General features: G+C 44.0%; 1 protein-coding gene across 1 annotated transcript in view; it reads right to left on the bottom strand.

The window, feature by feature from the left end:
• cntnap2a (contactin associated protein 2a) overlaps positions 1–22,500 on the bottom strand; it is a 206,423-nt gene that overhangs the window by 55,836 nt on the left and 128,087 nt on the right. Inside the window, 3 exon segments of the mRNA XM_060045779.1 lie at positions 2,212–2,318; positions 5,307–5,469; positions 15,451–15,600. Of these exon segments, the coding sequence (XP_059901762.1) occupies positions 2,212–2,318; positions 5,307–5,469; positions 15,451–15,600 (420 nt within the window).

The following is a 22,500-nucleotide window of genomic DNA, read 5'->3' as shown; positions in this document are numbered from 1 at the left end:
TAAAACCGTACCAGGCTTTCTGAGACCAAAGCTCTCAGACGAGGGAGTGTAGTAAGGAGGAGGAGGAAGGATAAATAATCATGGTTTTCTGTGCATCGAAAATAAAAAAGATGGGGCCTCCTGGGTTGAGATGCAACATTGAAGGCCACAGTGGACAGGAGGAGCTGGAGATCGAACTAGCAACCTTCCGGTTATAAGACAACTGCACTACCTCCTGAGGTAAGCCGTTCATGAACCATGAACTATTCAATTTGTTTAGGTCAGTTGTCGGTCTTGTGTGTGATACACATCTTTCGATATATACCTGTGTGTGTGTGTGTGTGTGTGTGTGTGTGTGTGTGTGTGTGTGTGTGTGTGTGTGTGTGTGTGTGTGTGTGTGTGTGTGTGTGTGTGTGTGTGTGTGTGTGTGTGTGTGTGTGTGTCTGTATGTATGTATGTTCAAATGCTTTGTATTTCAACGGACAACTCGTTCCAAGGTGCTCCGGTTCTTTTTCATTTCGTTCCGTCAGTCTCCTTTCATTTCCTGTCAGGCAGTGAGGTCTAAAGCTGTGTGCTTCACCAGCCCCGCACCCAACAACATATTGATGTTGTGTTTGTTGATTCAGCACAGCCCTAGGATTAAATTATGGACCGACCCATGACACAGATAGAGAGAGAGGGAGATTTGAAGTTAGATGTTCCTGTTTTAACTCATTCCAGTAAAGGCCTATATACGATGGGCTTTGAAAACAAAGTATGATATTTAATTGTTTGAGATTTGACAAATTGAATGGTTCATGGTTCATGAACGGCTTAGCTCAGGAGGTAGTGCAGTTGTCTTGTAACCGGAAGGTTGCTAGTTCGATCCCCAGCTCCTCCTAGCTGAGTGTTGTGTTCCTGAGCAAGACAGTTAACCCTAACTGCTCCTGACGAGCTGGCTGTCGCCTTGCATGGTTGACTCTGCTGTCGGTGTGTCAATGTGTGTACTAACCAATGTAAGTTGCATTGGATAAAAGCGTGTGCTAAATTCCCTATTTGTAATGACCTGTTGCTCAACCATTTTATACTTTATTTGGTCAACTCTTATCAAGCCATTTTCTCAAGTAGAAGCTTGTGGCATTCAATAGCAACTAATATGCTTAAGCTCGGCTGAATATTGCTACCCTGAATATTAGTCTATTGTATTATTGTAGTTTTGTAATACTGAATCACCCCCATTTATATATATATATATATATATATATATATATAAACACACAAACATACACATTTCAAAAATAAATATATGTATTTATGTGTGTGTGTGTATGTGTTTGTTATTCCGTCCCTTGGTGGCATGAGCAACCAGAATAACACAGTGAAAAGGTTAGCACCTCTTCCTCCCTTCGACTGTCTGTTTCTATTTCGCCATTGGTCATTTGTACTCGTGAAGGCCTGAAGGGTGAGCTTTTTTGTCTTCTTCTTCCCCTTTTGTTTGTCTAAATAGGTTGTCTGCAGCCTAGAGAGAGATGTGTGGCAAGCGAAGGGCACAGTGGGAACTGTTGACATTCTGAAGTCATTCAACCCTTTTCAAAAGCCCTCCGTCCTTCTCTTAACTCCATTCACTCTCCCTCGCCTGGGCTCTCTCTTTTATTTATTATTTTCGGTACGGTGTTCTTTCGTTCTTCGACTGGTCCGCCTCACCTCTGTCCAGGGAGATAATGAGCGACACAGTGAAAGCTTCAAAAGTTCATCTGTGAGGCGTTTTGCTGCAAACGGCAGAGAGAGAGGACAGATGCGACCAAGCCAAGGGCAAACACACACACACACACACACACACACACACACATGCACATACGTAGATGCATGCACTCAAACGCACATACGCAGATAAACACTCCAACGAATAAATAAATAAGACCAACAAACAAATACACACACACAAACCAAAAAAGAGCTAATTCACAAACACACACACACACACTCACAAACACACATACGGACAGACGCATACACACACACACAAAAACATGAAGTTGCATGTGCTCAATCGCACATCCGCGGATGCACACACACACACACAAACACAACCACCACACACAACCACCACACCGGAGAGTCAAAAGATGAAGTGGTAATACAGCGCCATTTATACAGAAGAACAAAGAATACATTTGCATATGCAAATGTGTGTGTGTGTGTGTGTGTGTGTGTGTGTGTGTTCGTGCGATGTGCGGAAACACACGCACTTACATGTGTGACAGGTGGCACCCGTGTATCCTGTCCCGTCGCAGGTACAACTGAAGCCGTCCCAGGTCTGTTTACAACGCCCACCGTGTTCACAGTGGTTGGGCATACATCTGTGAGAGAGCGAGACAGGGGGAGAGAGCGAGAGCGAGAGCGAGAAAGAGAGAGAGAGAGAGAGAGAGATTGCTTTAATGCCTTGAATAAAGAGATAACGTCGGTGATAGCAAATTTATGGTTGTTCTTCCGTCAATGCCAAACATTTCATTCAAATGGTTTATTTTGGTTGAGGGGACAAAAGTGCTTCCGGCAAGCTTGCCCCAGGAGCTCCTTACCTGAGCCAACAACTTCCCATGTTTAAATACGAACACCAGATTGGGTGCATAGGTGTATATTTGAAGACATCCAATACAATTTGCCTGCAGGGCTGTGGAAATAAAGCCCAAAGCATCGAGGCTCCATCCCTTGGATATAACACGTACGCGGGCACACACGCACACACGAATGCCTACACGCACCACAAACAGAAGGCTGGTTCACCTGAGCTGTCAAAAAAAAGGTTTGTTTTTGTCGCCAGGAGCAGTCTTTTGATTGCAAAGGAAGCTCTTGAGAAGATAATAAAAGCAGGGAGGAAGTGTTTGTGTGTGTGCGTGTAGGCGTGTCTATTTGTGTGCGTGTCTGTGATTGTGTGTGTGTGTGTGTGTGTGTGTTGATGTAGGCACGTGTGTGTGCACCTGTGCGTGGAGGTATGTGTGTGTGTGTTTGTATAGTGTGAACAGTATAGATCTCCCACATGTTAGAATCATCCATTTACTGACAACTTATCTGGGAAAATAATGTGGGCTTTCTGTATTGAACAAAATAACAAAAGCAGCAAAGCCAATATAAAAAAACGGATAAAACTGTAACTGACCTAATTCGCCGTCTGTTGGACGTGGTGAATCATATCGACTTTCATTATGGCTATTTTTAGGCCGAATTTTGACTGTACCTGCCTCTGTATGAGTCCATTTAGATTTTAGTCTGCTCTTCCTTCATTGGATAGGGTAATCTATTATGCCCTTCAATCACAGGTGTGTGAATGCAACACAATCACAGGTGTGTGAAAGCAACTCACGTTATCTATGTATGATGAGCAAAACTTAAGAAAGGAAGTGAACTGCATTGGCTGCAAATTAACCTTCTCTACCTCTAATATATTCTAACTTCAGATGAGACGCTAGAAACTAACTCCATCTTCACTTTTAATACTCATACATCTCCAAGTTCAGTCCTCCTTTCTCTCATTGAAAGACAAATGCATAGCCAAAACAACCACATGCTCCGTTCACGCATATTATTTCACACCACCCAATTAAGGCGGAGTAGTTAAGCTCAAGTAGTCTGTGGCAACAGGCCGCCATCCCTGTAGCACCCGTGCATCCCTAAGATGAGACGGGGCAGGGTTGTTTAATCAATCTTGTTCTCACCGATGGCAGTCAGGCGTACCATCTTTCGGGATAATGAAGCGACGTGGCGTTACAGACAAGACCCTGACCCGCGTGAACACCAGACTGTGTTGCAATCAGGGCGAGGTCATGGGCGAGGAGGAGGAATTGCAGACTAAGTGGCACCACTGAGGTTTGGGCATGAAAAAATATGAGACGGGAAAATTCCCTTGAAAAGTGGACTTGATACAAACATGGCCGACCAGCGGCTCCAGCTGAAATAAAATCATCAATACATCAATACATCATACATCAAACTTATGATATTATAGTATAACAATGTTATGGATACGATATATGTTTTATATATATAACAATAAAAGTCCTGTAATTTCTGATTAACAAAATAATATATTTTGAGAGGCGTCTAAGGGACAAATGACAGACGGATAATAATCAATCAATGGATTAAATAATGGATGCAACCAAGGATGCATCCATTATTGTCCATGCTTGTCCAGCCATACTCATTGGATTGAAATGTAACATTGACCCAAACTGGGATGAATGTATACAGGGAGCCGACAATTTGATGTGTTCATATCGAGCCATGGGATAGACCTTTATTTAACCTGGAGAGGGAGGAGGCGAGAGAGGGAGAGGGGGGAGAGAGAGAGAGAGAGGGAGAGAGAGGGAGAGAGAGAGAGCGCAAGAGAGAGAGGGATGGAGAGAGAGAGCGAGAGAGGGAGAGTGAGGGCGAGAGAGAGCGAGAGAAAGAGAGAGTGCGAGAGAGGGAGAGGGAGAGTGAGAGAGAGGGAGGGAGAGAGAGAGGGAGAGTGTGAGTGAGAGAGCACGAGAGAGAGGGAGAGAGAGAGAGCGAGTGAGAGAGAGAGAGAGAGCGAGAGAGAGTGCGTGAGTGAGGGAGAGAGAGAGAGACAGAGAGAGAGGGCGAGCGAGAGAGAGAGAGCGTGAGAGAAAGTGTGAGAGAGAGAGAGGGAGAGAGAGAGAGAGGGAGAGAGAGAGGGAGAGTGAGCGAGAGAGAGAGAGAGAGAGGGAGAGTGAGCGAGAGAGAGAGAGAGAGAGAGAGAGAGAGAGAGAGAGAGAGAGAGAGAGAGAGAGAGAGAGAGAGAATAGGATTGCATGTGCACGCGTGCACGTCTTTTGTTTTGCCAGATGTATCTGCGACGAGGCGATTATTATTTTTGTGCTTTTCCTCGTTCCACTCTTGAAGGAAAAGCGACGTGCAGTGATGCAAGTCATCATATGCTCCGACTTCACAGCTGAAACGATTACCATTTATCAGTTTATCTCTCTCTCTCTTGCTCAACCACAGACGCACACACGCACGTGCACACGCACGTGCACTTGTGCAGCCATGTGCGCCCTGAACGGCCGCCGCGTGTGATAAATAAACATGACAGTCGAGAGACGTCGCCTATTCCGAGCAACCAATTAACACAGTTTGATTCATGGCTTCAATCGCCTCCGTACATGCATGTGGGTGCGTCTGTGTTCATAGGAGTAGGATGCCTCACATGGCAGGTAGCTTGTGTGTGTGTGTGTGTGTGTGTGTGTGTGTGTGTGTGTGTGTGTGTTTGTTTGTTTGTTTGTTTGTTAGTGTGTGTGTGTGTATGTGTGTCTGTGCGTGCGTGCGTGTGTGATTTTCACTACCCTCACCTGTCTATGATGGCGCACATGTCCAGGCTCACGTTCTCGAAGGCCCCGGCCACGCCCTTCTCCACCGCGTGGAGGTCGGCGGGCTGATCGTCCAATAGGATGGCTTGCATGCAGCCCTGGAAGGACCGCTGCAAGGGAGGGAAGGGCGTCTGTTGGAAGTAGCCTGGATAGGGTAAAAATGAAAATAAAAATGACAGAGATTTAACGACTTGACAAATTGTTATTCTCGTTAATTGCAACATAATTGTGACGACCAAATAGAGCCACAAGAGAGAGGTGGGATTGGTGGTGGTGGTGTCGTTGGTCGACGGTAGAAGAAACGCATTAAGGGGAGACGGATTGCGGTATTTCGGTTGGAATATGGCCGACAGGTAAAGTAAAAAACGACGAGCGGCAGTGGGGGGAAAAACAAGACATCAACCACAGCGAGGACCCCATAATCCTTGGGGAGGCACAACAGTAGGGGGGCTAGGCCTTGGTTATTGTCACTTAACGCCCGCAGACTTTCATCATTGCTCTTGTTTTACAGCAATCCGTCGGGCCCATTAGCTTTAATATGAATGCTGAGGCCATGGCGGACAGTGAGGCTTTATCGGCGAGACGATGGGCCTTTATGAGATACAGGAGTCAATGGGCCATCCACAGATGCCACCGGGGTCTCGGTTCCAGACAGCGCGACGGGAGAACGGAGGATTGCATGTGGGGGAAGATAGTGTTTTCTGTGCTTGAGTTTGTGTGTGTGTGTTGCTAACATCCTATATAGGTTTGTGCATGTTGTATGGGCAATAACTGAGGAGAAAATGTGTGTCTGTGGGTAAGTGTGTCTTACTCAGTGTGTGTGTGCTTGCACGTGCGTGCGTGCGTGTGTGTGTGTGTGTGTGTGTGTGTGTGTGTGTGTGTAACGTCCTTGTTGGAAAAAAATAATTTATGTGTGAATGCTATTTTGCACTCAAGGGTAATACTTAACAATGAGGGTTAGGTTTAGGGTTAACTCTAACACTAACCTTACCCTAACTCCCAAGCTACTGCTATATAATAATAACCATTAATTAAAAAGAGTTAATGCCAAATGAGTAAAGTATGTACCTTCATTTTATAGTTCATGTCCATGTGTGTGTTTGCGTGTGTATCAACGTCATCAGTGGAGGTCAAAAGGGCAAAAAGAGTGCATGGATTCAATCTAAGCCATAAACTCCTGGGCCTCCTCATAAAACACTGCTGCTCAATGACATCTCCATCATCTGGATGTTATATGCTGTCAGAAGCCGCCGCATAGCTATCAACCTCAAGGTCTGCCCAGCAAGGAGGCTTATTAGTGTGTGTGTTGTGTGTATGTGTGTGTGGGTGTATATGTGTGTGTATATGTCTGTGTGTGTGTTTATGTGTGTGTGCGTGTGCGTGTGTGCGTGCGTGTGGGTTTGTGTGAGTGTGTCCCCAGTATAACCAAAATGAGGCAGACGATATGCAGCAAATAACTGTTACCTACCAGGTAGAGCAGCACAAATATAATGATGAATATGAGTGCCCTAGATGGGAGTGCGTGAGTGTTTGCACGACTCGTATGTGCGTGAGCAAATCCACCGCTGCACACCTCCTCCTGTGATTTTAATTCCCCCTTCCCCAAAAAAAAGTAGTTTATTCTGTCATCCTTGCCATCTGTCCGTTCCCAATCCTCCTCCACACCTGTCTGGTGTCTCACCGACAGGGAGAGATGAGGAGGGAGGGAGGGAGGGGGGAGAGATAGGGAGGGGGGAGGGAGAGAGAGAGAGAGAGAGAGAGAGAGAGAGAGAGAGAGAGAGAGAGAGAGAGAGAGAGAGAGAGACAACAGGGAAAGAGAGAGAAAATAGAGAGGAAAAAAAGAGTGAGAAAAGGGAACAGAGGAGAAACAAAGAACAGATAAAGAGAAGGATGAGAGAGAGAGACAGGAGAGAGAGAGAGAGAGAGAGAGAGAGAGAGAGAGAGAGAGAGAGAGAGAGAGAGAGAGAGAGGTGAGCAAGAGAGAAAGAGAGAGAGAGAGAGAGAGAGAGAGAGAGAGAGAGAGAGAGAGAGAGAGAGAGAGAGGTAAGTAAGCATGAGAGAAAGAGAGAAAGAGACAGAGACAGAGTGAGAGAGAGGGAGAGAGGGAGAGATACACAGTGAGAGAGCGAGAGACAGACACAGAGAGAGAGACAGAGACCGAGAGAGAGTTGGGGAAAATAGGGCAGCATGCAGCTGGTTGGCAGGTCTTTGTGTCCTGTGTGCTGCAAATTAATGCAAGGGAATTGCAGACCTCTCTGACAGTTTGGCATAACTGGAAGAAAAAAAAGAAGGTGTTGAAGTGATGACGGATGGATGGATGCGGATGCTGATACACTGCCAGAGGACGACGGTGTATCTTTCTCTCTTATCATTCGGATGCTGAAGCCATTCCGTGTAGAACGTTAAACTGATAAATCCCAACTTAATATTTCAAAACTGCTTGATGCATTCATTCTCGTGGACTGGTCAAACTTTCCTTGCCAAACTTTGGATTTGAAGGCAACTTCAGCTGTGAAAAGGATGAAAGTTATTTTACAAGAAAAATTGTTTCAGTGAAATTGTATCAATCTTTTTTTATTTAAGAATGGCCGTTTGAAACTGAAGCCAGCTAAACAATTCTGGCAGTAGATCACAAGACCAAAGGCATTTTTACCAGACAGTTTTGCATACACCCGCGTTTTCAGCCACAGCAGCAAGTACTACAAGTAGACCCAGAGCCATCTCAAGACAGCTGGACACAAACCCTCAGTTTCTTAAATGTCATATTTTGTATTATTTCTGAGCGAAAAAGGGATTTTTTTTCCCAGGCATTTGCGTAAATACAATGGGGGAAGAGAGGTGCAGAGTACATAATAAATAAATAAAAAATACAGTTTGTATAATGAAAAGACCATGCTGCTTGTTACGAGAAAAGTGTCAAACCACATGTTTCCCTCAGGAACTAACACGGGCGAGGCCAGCTGTAAGGCTGCACTCTCTCTCTGTAAACCTTCCTCTGCAGCTGTCACTCAACCATTAGCACCAATCAGAGTCACGGAATGAGGCGATGACCTTCCTTCAGTTTTTACAGGAATGGAGCAAGACCCTGCCAATTCCTTTTACAGCTAAAGGAAATGTCTACGGTTTGTTTTGTGCTTTTGTTTTCCCATTCCAACAATATGTTGGGGAATAGGAATGGGTGTGGCTACGATTTCCCTGCAGTCATGTTGGATGCGACTCCTCCTAGTAGCCACATGCTAGCCTTGCGCTCGGTGCTACAGAGCCTGGACACGCGCAGGTAAACGGGCACTTTGCCAGCACCAGCACAGCGGCATTGACGGCTATCCAGTTCCAGGTCACTAATTGCCATATCCCGGGGCTAGTCAGCGCTTTGATTTATTTTCAGTAGCGCAGTTAACAACTGAAAATATTAAAAAATGTGCTTTATTCTACGAGGACAGACATTACCCTAAACGTTGAAACTGATAATACCTCTAGTTAAAAAACCACAAAGCGACAGAAAAATACTTGAAACAAATGTCAAACTGCTGATACATTGGACGCATCAATTCTCTAGCACAAACACTGTCACACACACAGACACACAAACACGTACGTGTAAGTGTGCACGCACACGTGCACATGCAGCCATCCTGATGTTGACTACAGGCTATTTCCTGGCTTACCTTTCCCTGAGCTTTTGTCCTACCATCGATCCGAGTGCGAGGCACTCTAAATCAAAGTGTTAGATCGACTTTGACAGGCTACAGTTTATGCGTCAGCCAGGCGTACTATGCCTGGGTGCTGTGCAGCATACGTGCTATCAAATGTATCCTATGGGAACGAAGGAATCATTCAAAAGGTGGATCCCTGTGGGTAATGAAGATTGATTGATTGTCATTGACAATCTGCTGGTATCTTTGCCAACTTTCCTACACACACTCATGTGCCTGTTGTTGAAAATGCCAAATTGAAAATGAAGAAGCACGATAAAAGATTTGTCTCTTCTTGAAACTTTTTTTCTCCTTGACGAATTGTCAACATGCCAGTTTTAACGCGAGATGTCAAACGTCTGTGTGTGTGTGTGTGTGTGTGTATGTGCGTGCATACTGGTGTCCACGTCCATCTTCTCTCGTGACAAAATTCAATCTGGAGCTGTCGGGTGTCAGTCACCTGCTAATTTCTCTCAGTGCATGGAGAGTGAGAAACTCACTCCACCGTAAAATAGGCTCTGGGTTCTGGTAGACTGCGTCCTTAAAGAACGACACTCCCGGGGACGGACGGATGGGAAAAAGATGGATATGGGGGGGGGGGGGGGGGGGGGGGAGAGGACTAGAGGAGCTGCAAGAGGAGAAGAAAGGAAATATCTTGTTTCCTCACCTTGTTTTTAATGAATAAGAACAGGGTTGAGAGCAAAGGCACAAAAGGGGGAAAAAAATCGCAAAGGAAACAAACTACCAGTAAAATAGGGCGAGAATAGGACATCAGGGTGAGAATTAAAATGACTGAAAGGAGGAAAAGGAAACGAGGAGGAGGTGGAAACGGGGGAGGAAGAACAGACACACGCACACGTCTTCATTTGCAACTTTCTCTCATAATGTCAAACAACAGCTGTATATCTCACCATGCACGCATAGGCCTAATCCCAGCGCAAGCAGGTGTCCAGCATCAATATATATCTAATTAGTGTTAATGTATTAACATTGGCATTTGGCCATGAACGATAAACAGTGTTCCACAGTGGGACGGTGTGCAATATGCTCTTGGTCGGACTCATCAGCAACATCTGCCATGAAAGCTCAGAATGATAGCAATCAGAAGGGATTTCCGCAACCATTTCTCCCTGTGTTTCTTTTATTTTAAAAATGTTCTCTCTCCAACCGAGTTGAACGCAGGCTATATCAAAATAGGGGATTTTCCACCACTCTGTAATAACCAAATGTCTGCCAGCTATCAGCATGTGATTTATTTTTGCGTGTTTCATTTCATGCTCCATTTCGGCACACTATATACTGTATATTCGTTGGGACATCTTCCATGTATAGAGGACTCGCGCCGGATAATCCAAACTCTTTAAACGTTTCCTTATTTTTTGTAGTTTGAGGCAGCAAAGGATTCCTGGCTTACACTTAATGGATACACAATCTTATGTATAGTATTGTTTGTATAATAAAAAATGAACACATTTTCTCAGTCCAAACAGTGCGGCTGTAACATGATGCTGATGCTGTAATCCATTTGGATGGTACCCTGGTACGTGCAAATTGTAATTCGCAAATCTCCCAGCTTTCTTGCAGAATTTGCGGAGGCATGTCCCCTTTTGGTCGTAGTATATTTCCTATTTCTCATTGGCTAGTCATTGTTATTGTTAGCTACATTAGCCTTTTCAGCAAACCAGCTCGAAAACAAACAACACAACTTTACATTGTATTATTGAATGCACAGCAAGACCGTACAATGCATAAATTGTTGACCGGCATAAAGTAGTAATGTAATCAAGTGTGTAAAAGCATTTAAAATCTACATTAAGATGACCAATGTGATATAAATACAAAGAAAATAAATATTTTCATGGGCGCAGCCATTTTTGTTGACGAGTAGTACATTCGGCCTCACTGAACTCTCTCTACTTTCAAAGCGACGAGATACTACGACCAAAAGGGGGCGTGCCTCAGTGAAATGCCGCAAGAAAGCTGGGAGATTTGCAATTCACAATTTGCAGGTGAATGAACTAGTTCAGTAGACGTTCATAAATCAACATTTTGAAATAAGTTCACAGTTCCAAAAAGGGAACTAGTTCATAGTACTTTTTTTCAATATGTTGCTGTGAGCTATTATTTTTTTTTCGGTCTTTTGAACATTGAGCCCCATTTGTGGTTTGTCTAGGATGAACTAGAGTGGTTGAATTTTGTAAATCCCATTGATTTCTGTTGGAAGACTCATTGCTCGTTGGCCGGAAACGGAAAGGGGGGGGGGTGTTCACGTTTGGTTGTAGTCTTTTCGCTCGGTTCTAGCCCTACTGTTGGGACGGAGAACCGACCGAAAAGACTACAACCAAACGTAAACAGCCCCCCTTTCCGTTACGGCCAACAAGCAATGATTCTAGGAGGTATTCTAGTCCACTGAGCTATGAGCCAGAGAGCTAACATTATGGATTGTACATATTTATAATTCAACCGGTCAAACAACAGCGTTCTGCGTGCGCATCCGCCGTGTTGATAAACAGATAACCCCCCTATTGAACGAAGTTAAACCGAGTGAGCGTGCCGTTCACAGACACCAGAATGAACGAGTTCACAGTAACGTTCATCAGGCAGTAATACAGTACGTTCAGTTCACCGTCGCCCAAAATATGAACGAGTTCATGTTCAATGAACGTGTTCAGGCAGAACACTGCGTACCGGCGTACCATCCAAATGGATTACATCATGATTGCTTTAACCGGGATTAGCCCCTCCCCCTCCCCAGTTTCAAAGACATTGCAAGGGATTTAAACACATGGGTGAGGATGTAGTCATTTCACACACCACTCGAAATATTAGACACTCAACTTTTAGTCCATCACAACCATTGTTAGCTAACCAACAGATAATTCCAACCCCAAACAAAATAAGAAGCATTCAACCACAAGAGTTATGTATTTGATAACTGTGCACATGCACATGTGGTCAGAATACCTGTCCTTAATGGCTGTCTGATGGCCGGACTGTTAGAGTGCAAATGTGATAGTTTGTCTTGGTGTCATTTAATTATTTTCATTGAGACCTGTCAATAGAGGTTTCAAATGTCAAAATTGTACAATGGGTTCCCAAGATATCCACCGGTTTGTGTGTATCTGATATACTTCATTTTATTTACATAAAATACAGACCCAGGTACTAATAAGATGTTGTGCTTTAGCCATTTAGTTATATATGGCTACCAAATGATAATGTAATAGGTGGTATTCACTCTAAAACATGAGTAAAAAAATAAAATAAAAAATCTTCCACTTACGCTCTTTTCTATTTTTCTTCACTCCAAACAAGTAGTATCAAGATTGATTAATTCACTTGCACAACAACCTTGCGTTTGCGGAGATATTTACTTTGGGTATTTTCTCTTTCAGAAAGATAACTCAGATATATAGGCCTAGTGATGAACAGGAAATGTTACCACGGTCCTTGCCCTTGGTTACATTTCATGCTTTATTTACAAAAATACTATTCAAGACATCTGCATAAGCATCAGTGCGCAATATCAACCATCTAGATTAAATAATACCTAAATGTTCTCTCATCGGAAAATGGCTAGTTAAAATGCTAATTTACCTGTGATGCTTACGCTGACTGCATTGTTAACACTGAATGTGACAAACGGACTAACAGGTATGTAACCAAACGCCTCGACATATTTCACTGTGAAATGTTTACTGGTTTGTTAGCTTTTAATCAGCAGCATCGCACATGGCTTTAATAACCTTTTGGCTCATAGCAAAGGCTTACAGAACCTTTTTGTGTTTAGGTGACAGCTGAGAACACAATCATCACGTGTCTAAAGCTTTCTTATGGTACTGCATCTCAGAATGTATGAATGTAGCAGAAAACCTGTGTGCTTGTTTGTGCAGTTTGGTGTCGGGGACCTTTAAGTTATCGGCTTACAGCAAAAATACACCATAAAAATCCAACCATTCATGATTACGCAATCATTTGCAGAAGGCCTTAACAAATGTACTAGGCTTACTCCATGACTTCAAGGACTTACTGTTTTCCAAAAACCAACCGCCGGGGGATTAGGTGAACGCAAAAATGTCTAAGAGAGGAAAACAACGCAAATTAGTCACTGTCAGTACCAACGCACTAAAGAATCTCAGAAGTCAGGTAACTTCTGAGCAGTTTCACACTATAGCTGATGAAACGCAGTGACAGAAAGAGGGAGAAAGAGAGACAGAGGAAGAAAGGGGGAGAGAGAGAGAGAGAGAGAGAGAGAGAGAGAGAGAGAGAGAGAGAGAGAGAGAGACAGAGAGACAGAGAGACAGAGACAGAGCGAGAGCGAGAGCGAGAGGAGCTTAATGCGGCTGGCCCTGACTCATCAAGAAGCAGCCTGATCAGAAAGAGTAATTGAGGGCAAGCCAGGGGCTAAACTGTCTTTTGTCCACTCACTGCGTTATTCTGTTGACGGCGCAGCAACGGTATGGAAATTTGCTTTGGAAACGTGTATGCTGAGGCACTTCCTATAAAGGCGATGGGTGTATGGTGTATACGGCATCTGTGAGTTGTATCCCTCTGTGTGCCTGCAGTATTAGGGTCTGCAGGGGGTCATTTGGAAACATTTTGACGTAACAAATGACACCGGACTGACACAGGACCAGATATGTACACGGACAAAGTACATGGAAATGTGTACTTGAAATAAGTCTTCACAGCGATTCACGAGGGACACTGAATCAGTATGATGATCAAACTGGTAATCAAAACAATAGTTAATGGTACTACTACTTCAAAGGAAGGCTATGATGGCAATGTGTTGGTTTGATTGACGAGCACACAGAGTTTGTTCGGATGACAAACACGGCCGGAGAGGTCCTGCTGTGCTTTCTGAACAGTGAATCATGAGTGAAAGTTTAGCGAGGGGCCAACTTGTGCAAGAAGGTCTGGAGCAGAGGCCGAGGCACATATTTTATGCAACGCGCGTGGGGAGGGTGTAATGGACAAAATCGAATACGGTCTGGCAATGCAAGGCTATATACTTGTTGTTTCCAGGCATTTCAAATTTCTCCTCCACTTTCCCCTTCCTATCCTACCTTGTCCTGGTCTACTTTTAAAAACACAAGATGATGAATATGGGGGTTGGGAGGGGGGGGGGGGGGGGGGGGGGGGGTGGGGGGGGGGGGGTCAAGGAGGTTGACGGCAGATGATGCAACCGTGCTAAAACTAACATTTCTCGTTAGGGCACACTTAACACCCTAGCATATGTCGTGGTGTTCCTGGCGACAATATGTGTATTTTCATGTGTTTGCCTCCTCTTTCCAACTGTTTCATGTTATCTAGAATATTGCCATACATCTTCCTGTCATTCTGTTGTTGTTTATGCTGTTGTCACCTTGAAAAACATATTTATCTTCTTAATATCTTCTGTTCGACCGCATCGTTCCACAGTATTGTTTAATGCTGTTTAGTCATTGCTGCACTTTTACAAGATGACCTGAACACTGCAGAGAAACACACCCTACATTGACCGCCACAACACTTTCAAATGTTCATGAATTGAACATGTTACATTCAGTCTCAGCATGAAAGGGATGATGAAACATTTGGTGTATTTCATCGCACTGTTTCCTGAGGATGACCAGGTGGAGAGCTTTCAGCTGAGGTAGAGTGATAAGTAAGACGGGAAGGGGGCCTGAATGAGGGAGACTAATGGAGGTCTCAGAATGTACGGCATCTCTCTCCGTTACTGTAGCTCTTTACAGCCGCCCCCGCCGCAACGGAGACCGTAGACACAGACAAAGGGACCCCTACATGCACACTCTCTCTTACACACAGAACCACACGCACACACACACACACTTAGATACGGGCCATCTTCCAACAGACGGACAGCAGTGTCTGGCATCATTAACTTGGCATCTCCTTAATTCAGACAGATCATGTAATCACCCACCGTGTGTGTGTGTGTGTGTGTGTGTGTGTGTGTGTGTGTGTGTGTGTGTGTGTGTGTGTGTGTGTGTGTGTGTGTGTGTGTGTGTGTGTGTGTGTGTGTGTGTGTGTGTGTGTGTGTAGAGCCCAGCTAAGTGAGTAACTTCCCTAACTCTGACCAGTGGGATTATAGATCACCGGTGAGATAAATGATCTACACACACACACACACCTGCAAGGCTACGGTACATTTGCACAGAGGAGCACGTTCACACCAACACAATGACACACACACACACACACACACACACACACACACACACACACACACACACACACACACACACACACACACACTCAAAATCAATCAATGATCTGATAGCGAATTACCTTCCAAAGTCACATATCCTTTAGAAACAAACTGGGTTACTTCGGTTGGAACAATCACATAGCTCACAGGAAAGAGTATGAAATTGCTACGTTTATATGCTCTCTCGGATTTCAGCGAGTCCCCTTCGGGTCGGCCTTACCTCCCAGGTGATAGGTGCCTCCCGTGGTGATGGAGAGAGGCGAGCTGGTCCGGACGGCAGAGGCCTCGTCGCCATCGATGGTCAGCATGGCAAAGTTCTCCTTGGCCACCAGGCGCACGGCGTGCCACTGGCCGTCACTGAGGTCGGAGCCTGGCACAGAGGAGAGAGGAGAGGGGGGGGGGGATGAGCGTGATTAGATGCGCATGAGCATTCAGGAAGCACACAGCCAGACAACGGTCAGACTCAAGCGACACTTCAACTTCAATCAACTTCGGTTGCACGGCATTGTTGTTGAAAGGGTGGAAAAAAATGGCAATTGGCGTCTGCAAAAATAATAATGATAAGTGGGGTATTGCCAAGCCGACCCAAAACACATCACAGGACATCGTCCGATTTCGGGAATCTGAAAACATATTTAATAGATTCACTCTAAGTACTCTAAGATTGAGACGTAGGATGCTGCTTTTCCCTTGTTTTTCTCCGGTAGGACCTTGAAGACATCTAAAGACCCTGACGTCTCCCTGTGAAGATGTCGTCTAGCTAGTGGAGCAGTTGTTTAGGTAATTGCGAGGAAATGCAAGATTGACTCTGCTTTCTGGGTAAGTGATCTTTGTTGGAGTCTGCTGGGAAGGGAAAATTACTTTGGCCCATGAGAACGAGACATTTCTATTAGCCGTGCAGGATGTAAAACTAATCTCTTGGTCAACTGGCCGTAGTGTCCACTTGACTTAGAATTTGCCCGGACAATTGATCACTTAGGCGCCAAAGCAAATGATCATTCTAAATAATGAAATACAATTGCATCAAAGTGTGGAAATATACATCCACTGGAACACAGAAAGATAATCATTTTAGAGACAACTAGTTGTTCGCCAATTGGTTACGTGAAATGTAGCCAGAAAAACTCTGATAGCGGGTGAGAGGTGTCAGTGAACAAGATATCTGTCCGTCTGTCCATGCCCCCCTCTCTCCCGCTCTCCCTCCTGCCCCCCTCCCTCCTTCCCTCTGTCGTTAATGAGCACATCATTTCCATACTCAACGATGGCATCAGTGCCCCCTTTTCATCTCTCCTTTTCTCTGTATCTTTCTCTCTATCTCGATCTCTCTCTCTCCAATGCTACCTCTCTGTGAACCGCCCATGTGGTTTGACGTCGAGAGAGAGGGAGAGCGCAGAAAAAGAAAAGCAGGTATAATCTTAGCCTCCCCACTCATCTCTTTCCCGCCCCCCCAGGTGAGTGCAGGTTCTCACAAGGCTGCCTTCCTTATGCTCCTGTTCTCTTTGTTTGTTTCATTCTCCTCCATTCCTGCTGATGACAAGAGTCTCATGGTCCCGGAGGAGCTCAACTGCATTACCCGAGGAAGGGTCATGGGTGTGCCACAGTGTCGCAGCACTGTGCGAGATGTGTGTGCTTATTGGTGGGTGTGTGTGTGTGTATGTGTTTGTGTGTGTGTGCGTGGGTGAGTGTGCGTATGTGTTTCTATTCATAGGTGTATGTATGTATGTTTGTGTGTGGGAGAAAAAGTTGATCAGGGGGTGTCTGAGTTTGCTGTGTGTGTGAGAAAGAAAGTTTAATAGGGTGTGTGTATGTGTATGAGTGAGTTTGTTGCTGTCTTTGTTTGTGTGCGTGCGTTTGTGTGTGTGTGACAGCTTGTGTACGTGCATCCGATCTCCTCTGAATTTCCGTCCGGCCTACCATGACGGCCGCTGCTACTTGTGGATGCTGTCCTTCTTGTGTGCACAGTCAGAGTGGATTCGGATATTACAGCGTTTGTATGCGCCCCGATGTTGCAGACCTGAGTCTTTCCCCCTCTCTGAGTGGGTCTTCTCCCCCCGCTCTCTCCTTGTCGCTGTACTCTATTAGATATGAGTGATGTTCAGGGCGAGGGCATTACAACTAGAGCCTAGAGAAAAGCCGGCTTGCTTTCATCAGACTGGCCCTCCATGCATCACCCTTTAGTGACACCCATCTCTGTTCCTCTTCTTATACCCCCTCACCGCCACCACCCCTATTCTCTCTCCCTCTCTCTCCGATATTTACTATCCATCAATACCTTTGTTCTTTCTCTTCCGCCCCCTCGCTCTCTCTTCCTTCCATCCATCTTTCATTTCTTTATTCCGTCTCTCCCTCCAGTCATTACAACCTTTTGCTTTATTTCTATTTTGAGCATTTTTGCCTCTTTTTTTTTCTCTCTTATCCGTCTTTGTTGCTCTCCTTCTGTGTGTCTTCCTTCCCTCCGTCATGTATTCATTCCTTTCCATTATCCCTTCCTTCCTTCATTTCTTTCTCTCCTTCTATTCCATTGCTCCATCCTTTATCTATTTGTTTCCTCCATCCCTTTGCTCCCTTCTTTCTTTGTATTTAATCCTCTCTTTCTTCCTCTGACAGCTCAGTTCTCATTCCACCGTGGCTACTACACACCAGGCTGCCTGACAGTCTCATAAACACTCATGAGGCAAGTTCAGAGTTCAAGGAAAGGTTGCGTTTGAAACACTGCAGTCTTGCACCTGTGCATAGTGGACTCACGATAGTAAATATAAAGTTCATATATATTTTTTATTGTCAGCAAGTGCACAGCAATATAATCTTTGTCAGTGGGTTGCCAATGGAAATGTGTTTGTTATTTAATTTGGATCATGGGCTGTAATTAGATGTCATGAACTACCTCTCTGCATTTGGGGAATGTATTTTCATTCCGAGATAAGACGCAAAGCTGGATTTAGCCGGCAGCTTTCAAGGGGATACAATCAAGTGGAAACCGAGATGTACTTTCATCTATACTGAAAAAATCGTCATCCCCCCCTTCTTCACATCTGGGAATGCTGCAGTTCTTTCTTTGTTCTTTTTTCCAACTGAGTCTGTGTTGTTGTTGTTAGTTAGTGTACTAGCTGGCGGGAACACATCAGGGTTGTGTGTTCACCTTGATGTAGCTTCAAGCGCGCACGCTGCGGTGCCGCGTTTTTTGGCGCTACGACACATGCCGTTACAATCTTCAGACATCAGCGAGCCAACGACTTGACCGAGCCGTCAACGCAGATATTCGTTTTGATATTGGGGCCACTCCCGCTTCAATAATGACAGTGGTTACGGTCGATGTTCTTGTTTGTGTTCGTGTTCGTAGCAGAGACAGCCACTCTGCTATGAGGGTCTGCTTTGAGAAGAGCCAAAGGTCTCTCTGCAACCGGGGAGTCGCCTGAAATGATCACCTGGACAGCCAGAGGATTCGTGACAAGACAGACACATACACACACACACGTACACGCACGCACATACTCTGCAGGTGATCATTGCAATGCTAGCAATGATGGGAAAAAAAGGTGAACATTTTCTGGATTTCCTTTAAAGAGATGCACACAATACCCCCCTCCCCCCCCACAAACATACACACGTAAATATGTATAGAAACTCTGTGTTAGACCCCTAGATTTTGATTTATGGTGAAAAGCTTGTTTCTGTAAAGTGATAACAAACAAATCGTAATTGCATTTGAGATATGTCCGCATCCAGCAGTCCCATTTTTGTATATTGGCCGTATATAAGTTTGATTAAATCACAACCAAGCGCATCTTTCAATCCGTCCCTCTGATTTACCTTCTGGATGTAAAAGACAATAGACAAGCTGGAGCCTTTTGACCTCTCATCTGGTTTACATCAGCTGCAATAGCTTTGAATGATTATTTGCAGGAGCATGTACACAGGCGCGCTTACAATCACATACACCGACAAAGACTCTCTCACACACACACACACACACACAATTCTAATACACACACAAACAAACACCTGCCCACCTCATCTGCATACACATGGACCCAAACAACAATATTCTGCCTGTCTGTCATAGATAACAGAGGCCCTATAATGGGAGAAAGGTAGGGACGTTTAATTTAGATTTATCTCGATTCAATGTTGGTTATCACTCTCTTTCCCCTCATTTTGTTGACATAAGTAGTCACAAATTAGGCCTGATAAAACCCAATACCTAACTGACCAGTTACTCTTTGACCTATTTTAGTTTTGAATGACAAGTTGAATGAATGAAAATAAATTGGATTTCAGGCCTCGCTATATCAGCCTGCATTGTGAATTCTAAGTAGTGGGAAGGGACAGGGGCTGTCTTGAAATATGCCATTTAAGGCGAATAAGTTATTTCTCTCTTTAAATATACCATATACCATCCGACTGACTTATGAATTATACATACACCAAACAAAATTTCATCTTTATAAATCAAAGCAAGACGTTGATTCGTCTTTCTCAATAGTATTGCTTAATATATACAATGCCTACAAAACCTTTTAAATAAATACAACATTTGGAATGAACTCAAATACAGATGTTGCTCATCCCATCTCAATACAAGGACATCTATTTAAGCCGCTGTTGTTTCTCACAGCAAGAACACAAGCAAGCCCAGTGTTGAATGTGCTCGGCTCAATATATCCAAGTGCCTTATTTATATTTAATATCCCAGAAGATTCCTACTGATTCCGCAAAGTTGGGAAAATGGAGGGTCCCCTGCTGCTGTTTTCTTATTTGCTATGTGGTCTGCGGTCTCGGGTAGAAAGTGAAAGACTGCAGAGAAGCTAGTCTGCACCCAGTTCCACCTTAAAGAGAACGTGATCCAATACGTCAGACTAGCCCATGATAGCCCTGATGTCTGAGTTCCTCCACCTCAGAGACATGGGGCTGGAGCATTAGATGGTGGTGAGGTATGACAAGGCCGAATGGGTATCCAGGGTCGGAGAAAGAGGGCATTGTTAAGTTGAAGAGACGCCAAGCAAAGGATAGATTCCATAGCGTTGAACGTATGACGTTTCCAGATCAGTGCTATACCTTGCAGCTCGCGCCAGACAGATTTTGAGAAGTTGTAGACGGACCACGTACAAGTCAAGTATGTGCTGTATTAAATATCCATCAGATATCCTCTGAAAAACAGGCCGACACATTTGAGTGTGTACTATCCATAATTTTTTGCCCATCCATTGCAATGTTTGGAAGTATCGTGGCTGGTTTCTAGAGAGACAGCCAAAGAGAAAGAACATCAGACGTAACAGAGGGAAGTGACGGAGGCGGAAGGTCGACCGACAGCTGTAGCTTATAAAGAGCAAGCTGGAGCAAACACAAACTGAGATGGAGGGTAATACTGAGTAATGAGAGAGTATTGGCAACGAGAGGAGAGGATTTAGAAGATAGGAGTCGGTACACATGAGACAAGTCTGGTGCCCGTCACCTCATCACTTTTGTACACAGTGTCTGGAACCGGTGTTTCAGATTTTTTGACTTTGAAGGATTAGTTCAACAATCTGCTCCTTCAAAAGTGAGCTAGACACATACATATACAGAAAAGCTCAACTTAAAAAGTATACTTTTAAGGCTACCGATTGCCACAATCATGGGCTTCATCTTTTTCTGCACATCCATATGTTTCCAAATATGTAACGATCTTCCATGTTTATTGTAGTATAGCATTTAAAGTCTGAATATCGAATATAAACCAAGTTCCCCGCAGTTAGCGCTTGTAAACTATTCAGCCATCAGGGGTTAGCTTGAATTATTCCATTGTGGGAAATTAAGAAAATGAAACAAATACACATGGACGCTTCTGATATAGCCTCTTGCATATTTGTTTTAAATACTTAGATGTACGTAGATTAAGGATCCTAGACTTACTTTCCTTTCGGCTAATGTGAACTGGACTTATTCTACTTTATTTTCATTATTGGCTTTTTTATTGCTTGGAAGGTCATAAAACTGAAGACCCGGGCTCTTAGCTTTGCTATTCATACAACCTCAGCTTTTTGGTGGTTTTAAAAAGTTAATAATTCAGTGCCCGCAAATACTAGGGCAATGGGGAGCGACCTGTTTGTTAGCCTGTGGTGGTGTGGCCTATTTGAGGGTCCGTCTCTATGAGGGGAAAGTGACTTTTGCTTTGCACTTGGTAAAAGTATTTGATATCTAAAGCAAAGGGGGAGATTTATGGTTTACTTCATATATTCAATATTAAGGCCTAATGGGAAAAAAATTGTTGAATCACTGTCCTGTAACGAACGAAGAATAATTGAAAAGGGACAATTAAAGCAGTGCTGATTTGATACTTATCAATCGTGCCGTTAGTTTCGGATCTATTAAAAGTATATTTTTACACGCTCTTCCTATTGGTAATGAGGGTGGAGAGATGCAACATTGTGGACAAACATACTCCTCTGGGAGATGAATACTGTTCCGTATAAATCTATAATTTCCGTACTGTGATAAACTGGTGTGATATTTTCCCCTGGTTTTGTAGCTCCCACGCAGGTTATGTCTGCTGAAATGCGGGGCGTGAAGGAAAAAATAAATAGAATGAAGTTGTAAAAGTTAACTACCGCGCACATACGTTGTGCAGAAACTCATGAAATCGTGCAGCGACATTGCTACTTTATGATTTCCGTGGTCATAGTTTTATGACAGTTCTGTGTCTTTTGTTCGTACTGAAATGCAGAGTCAACTATCACTTTTTTGATTACTTCTAATAAACTACCAAATAAATCCATACGTGTACTCTATAATGTTAAGAGCCTTTTTTTCCATCATGCTTGGTTACTTTGTTCAGATATTCTATTGTGTGGTCTACAAAACAGCAGTGCTTATTTGAGGTGTGTTTCCATTTACTCGCGTATGATTTACTTGAGGAAACCATGCACACATTTATTCAGAGTTAACCTCAACCTTAACCATATCTTTTGACATTTTGTCAATTGTTTTAATGAAGGGATACTGTGTAGATATCATTATAGTGCTGCTATATACCATGCATGGACATTTATAGATAATATATAGAATAATAATAAAATCGACTTTTGAAAAAAAAATCAGTTAGGCTGAGTTAAGTTGAAGAACTCTACAGCTGTTGGACAGAATTCTAGTGGCTCTCCATGGCAATATTGATACTGTTGTTACTATAAATACACCTACGTTTTTTCATGCAGCAAATTTAACTGTGAAGGGGCACAACTCTTGTGTATTACTTCTGAAGGGGAGAGGTCTTTCACAGAATGAGTCATGCTGA

Source organism: Gadus macrocephalus, chromosome 23 (genome assembly GCF_031168955.1).
Source record: "Gadus macrocephalus chromosome 23, ASM3116895v1".
Lineage (NCBI taxonomy): Eukaryota > Metazoa > Chordata > Actinopteri > Gadiformes > Gadidae > Gadus > Gadus macrocephalus.
This window is presented reverse-complemented; position numbering and strand designations above follow the sequence as displayed.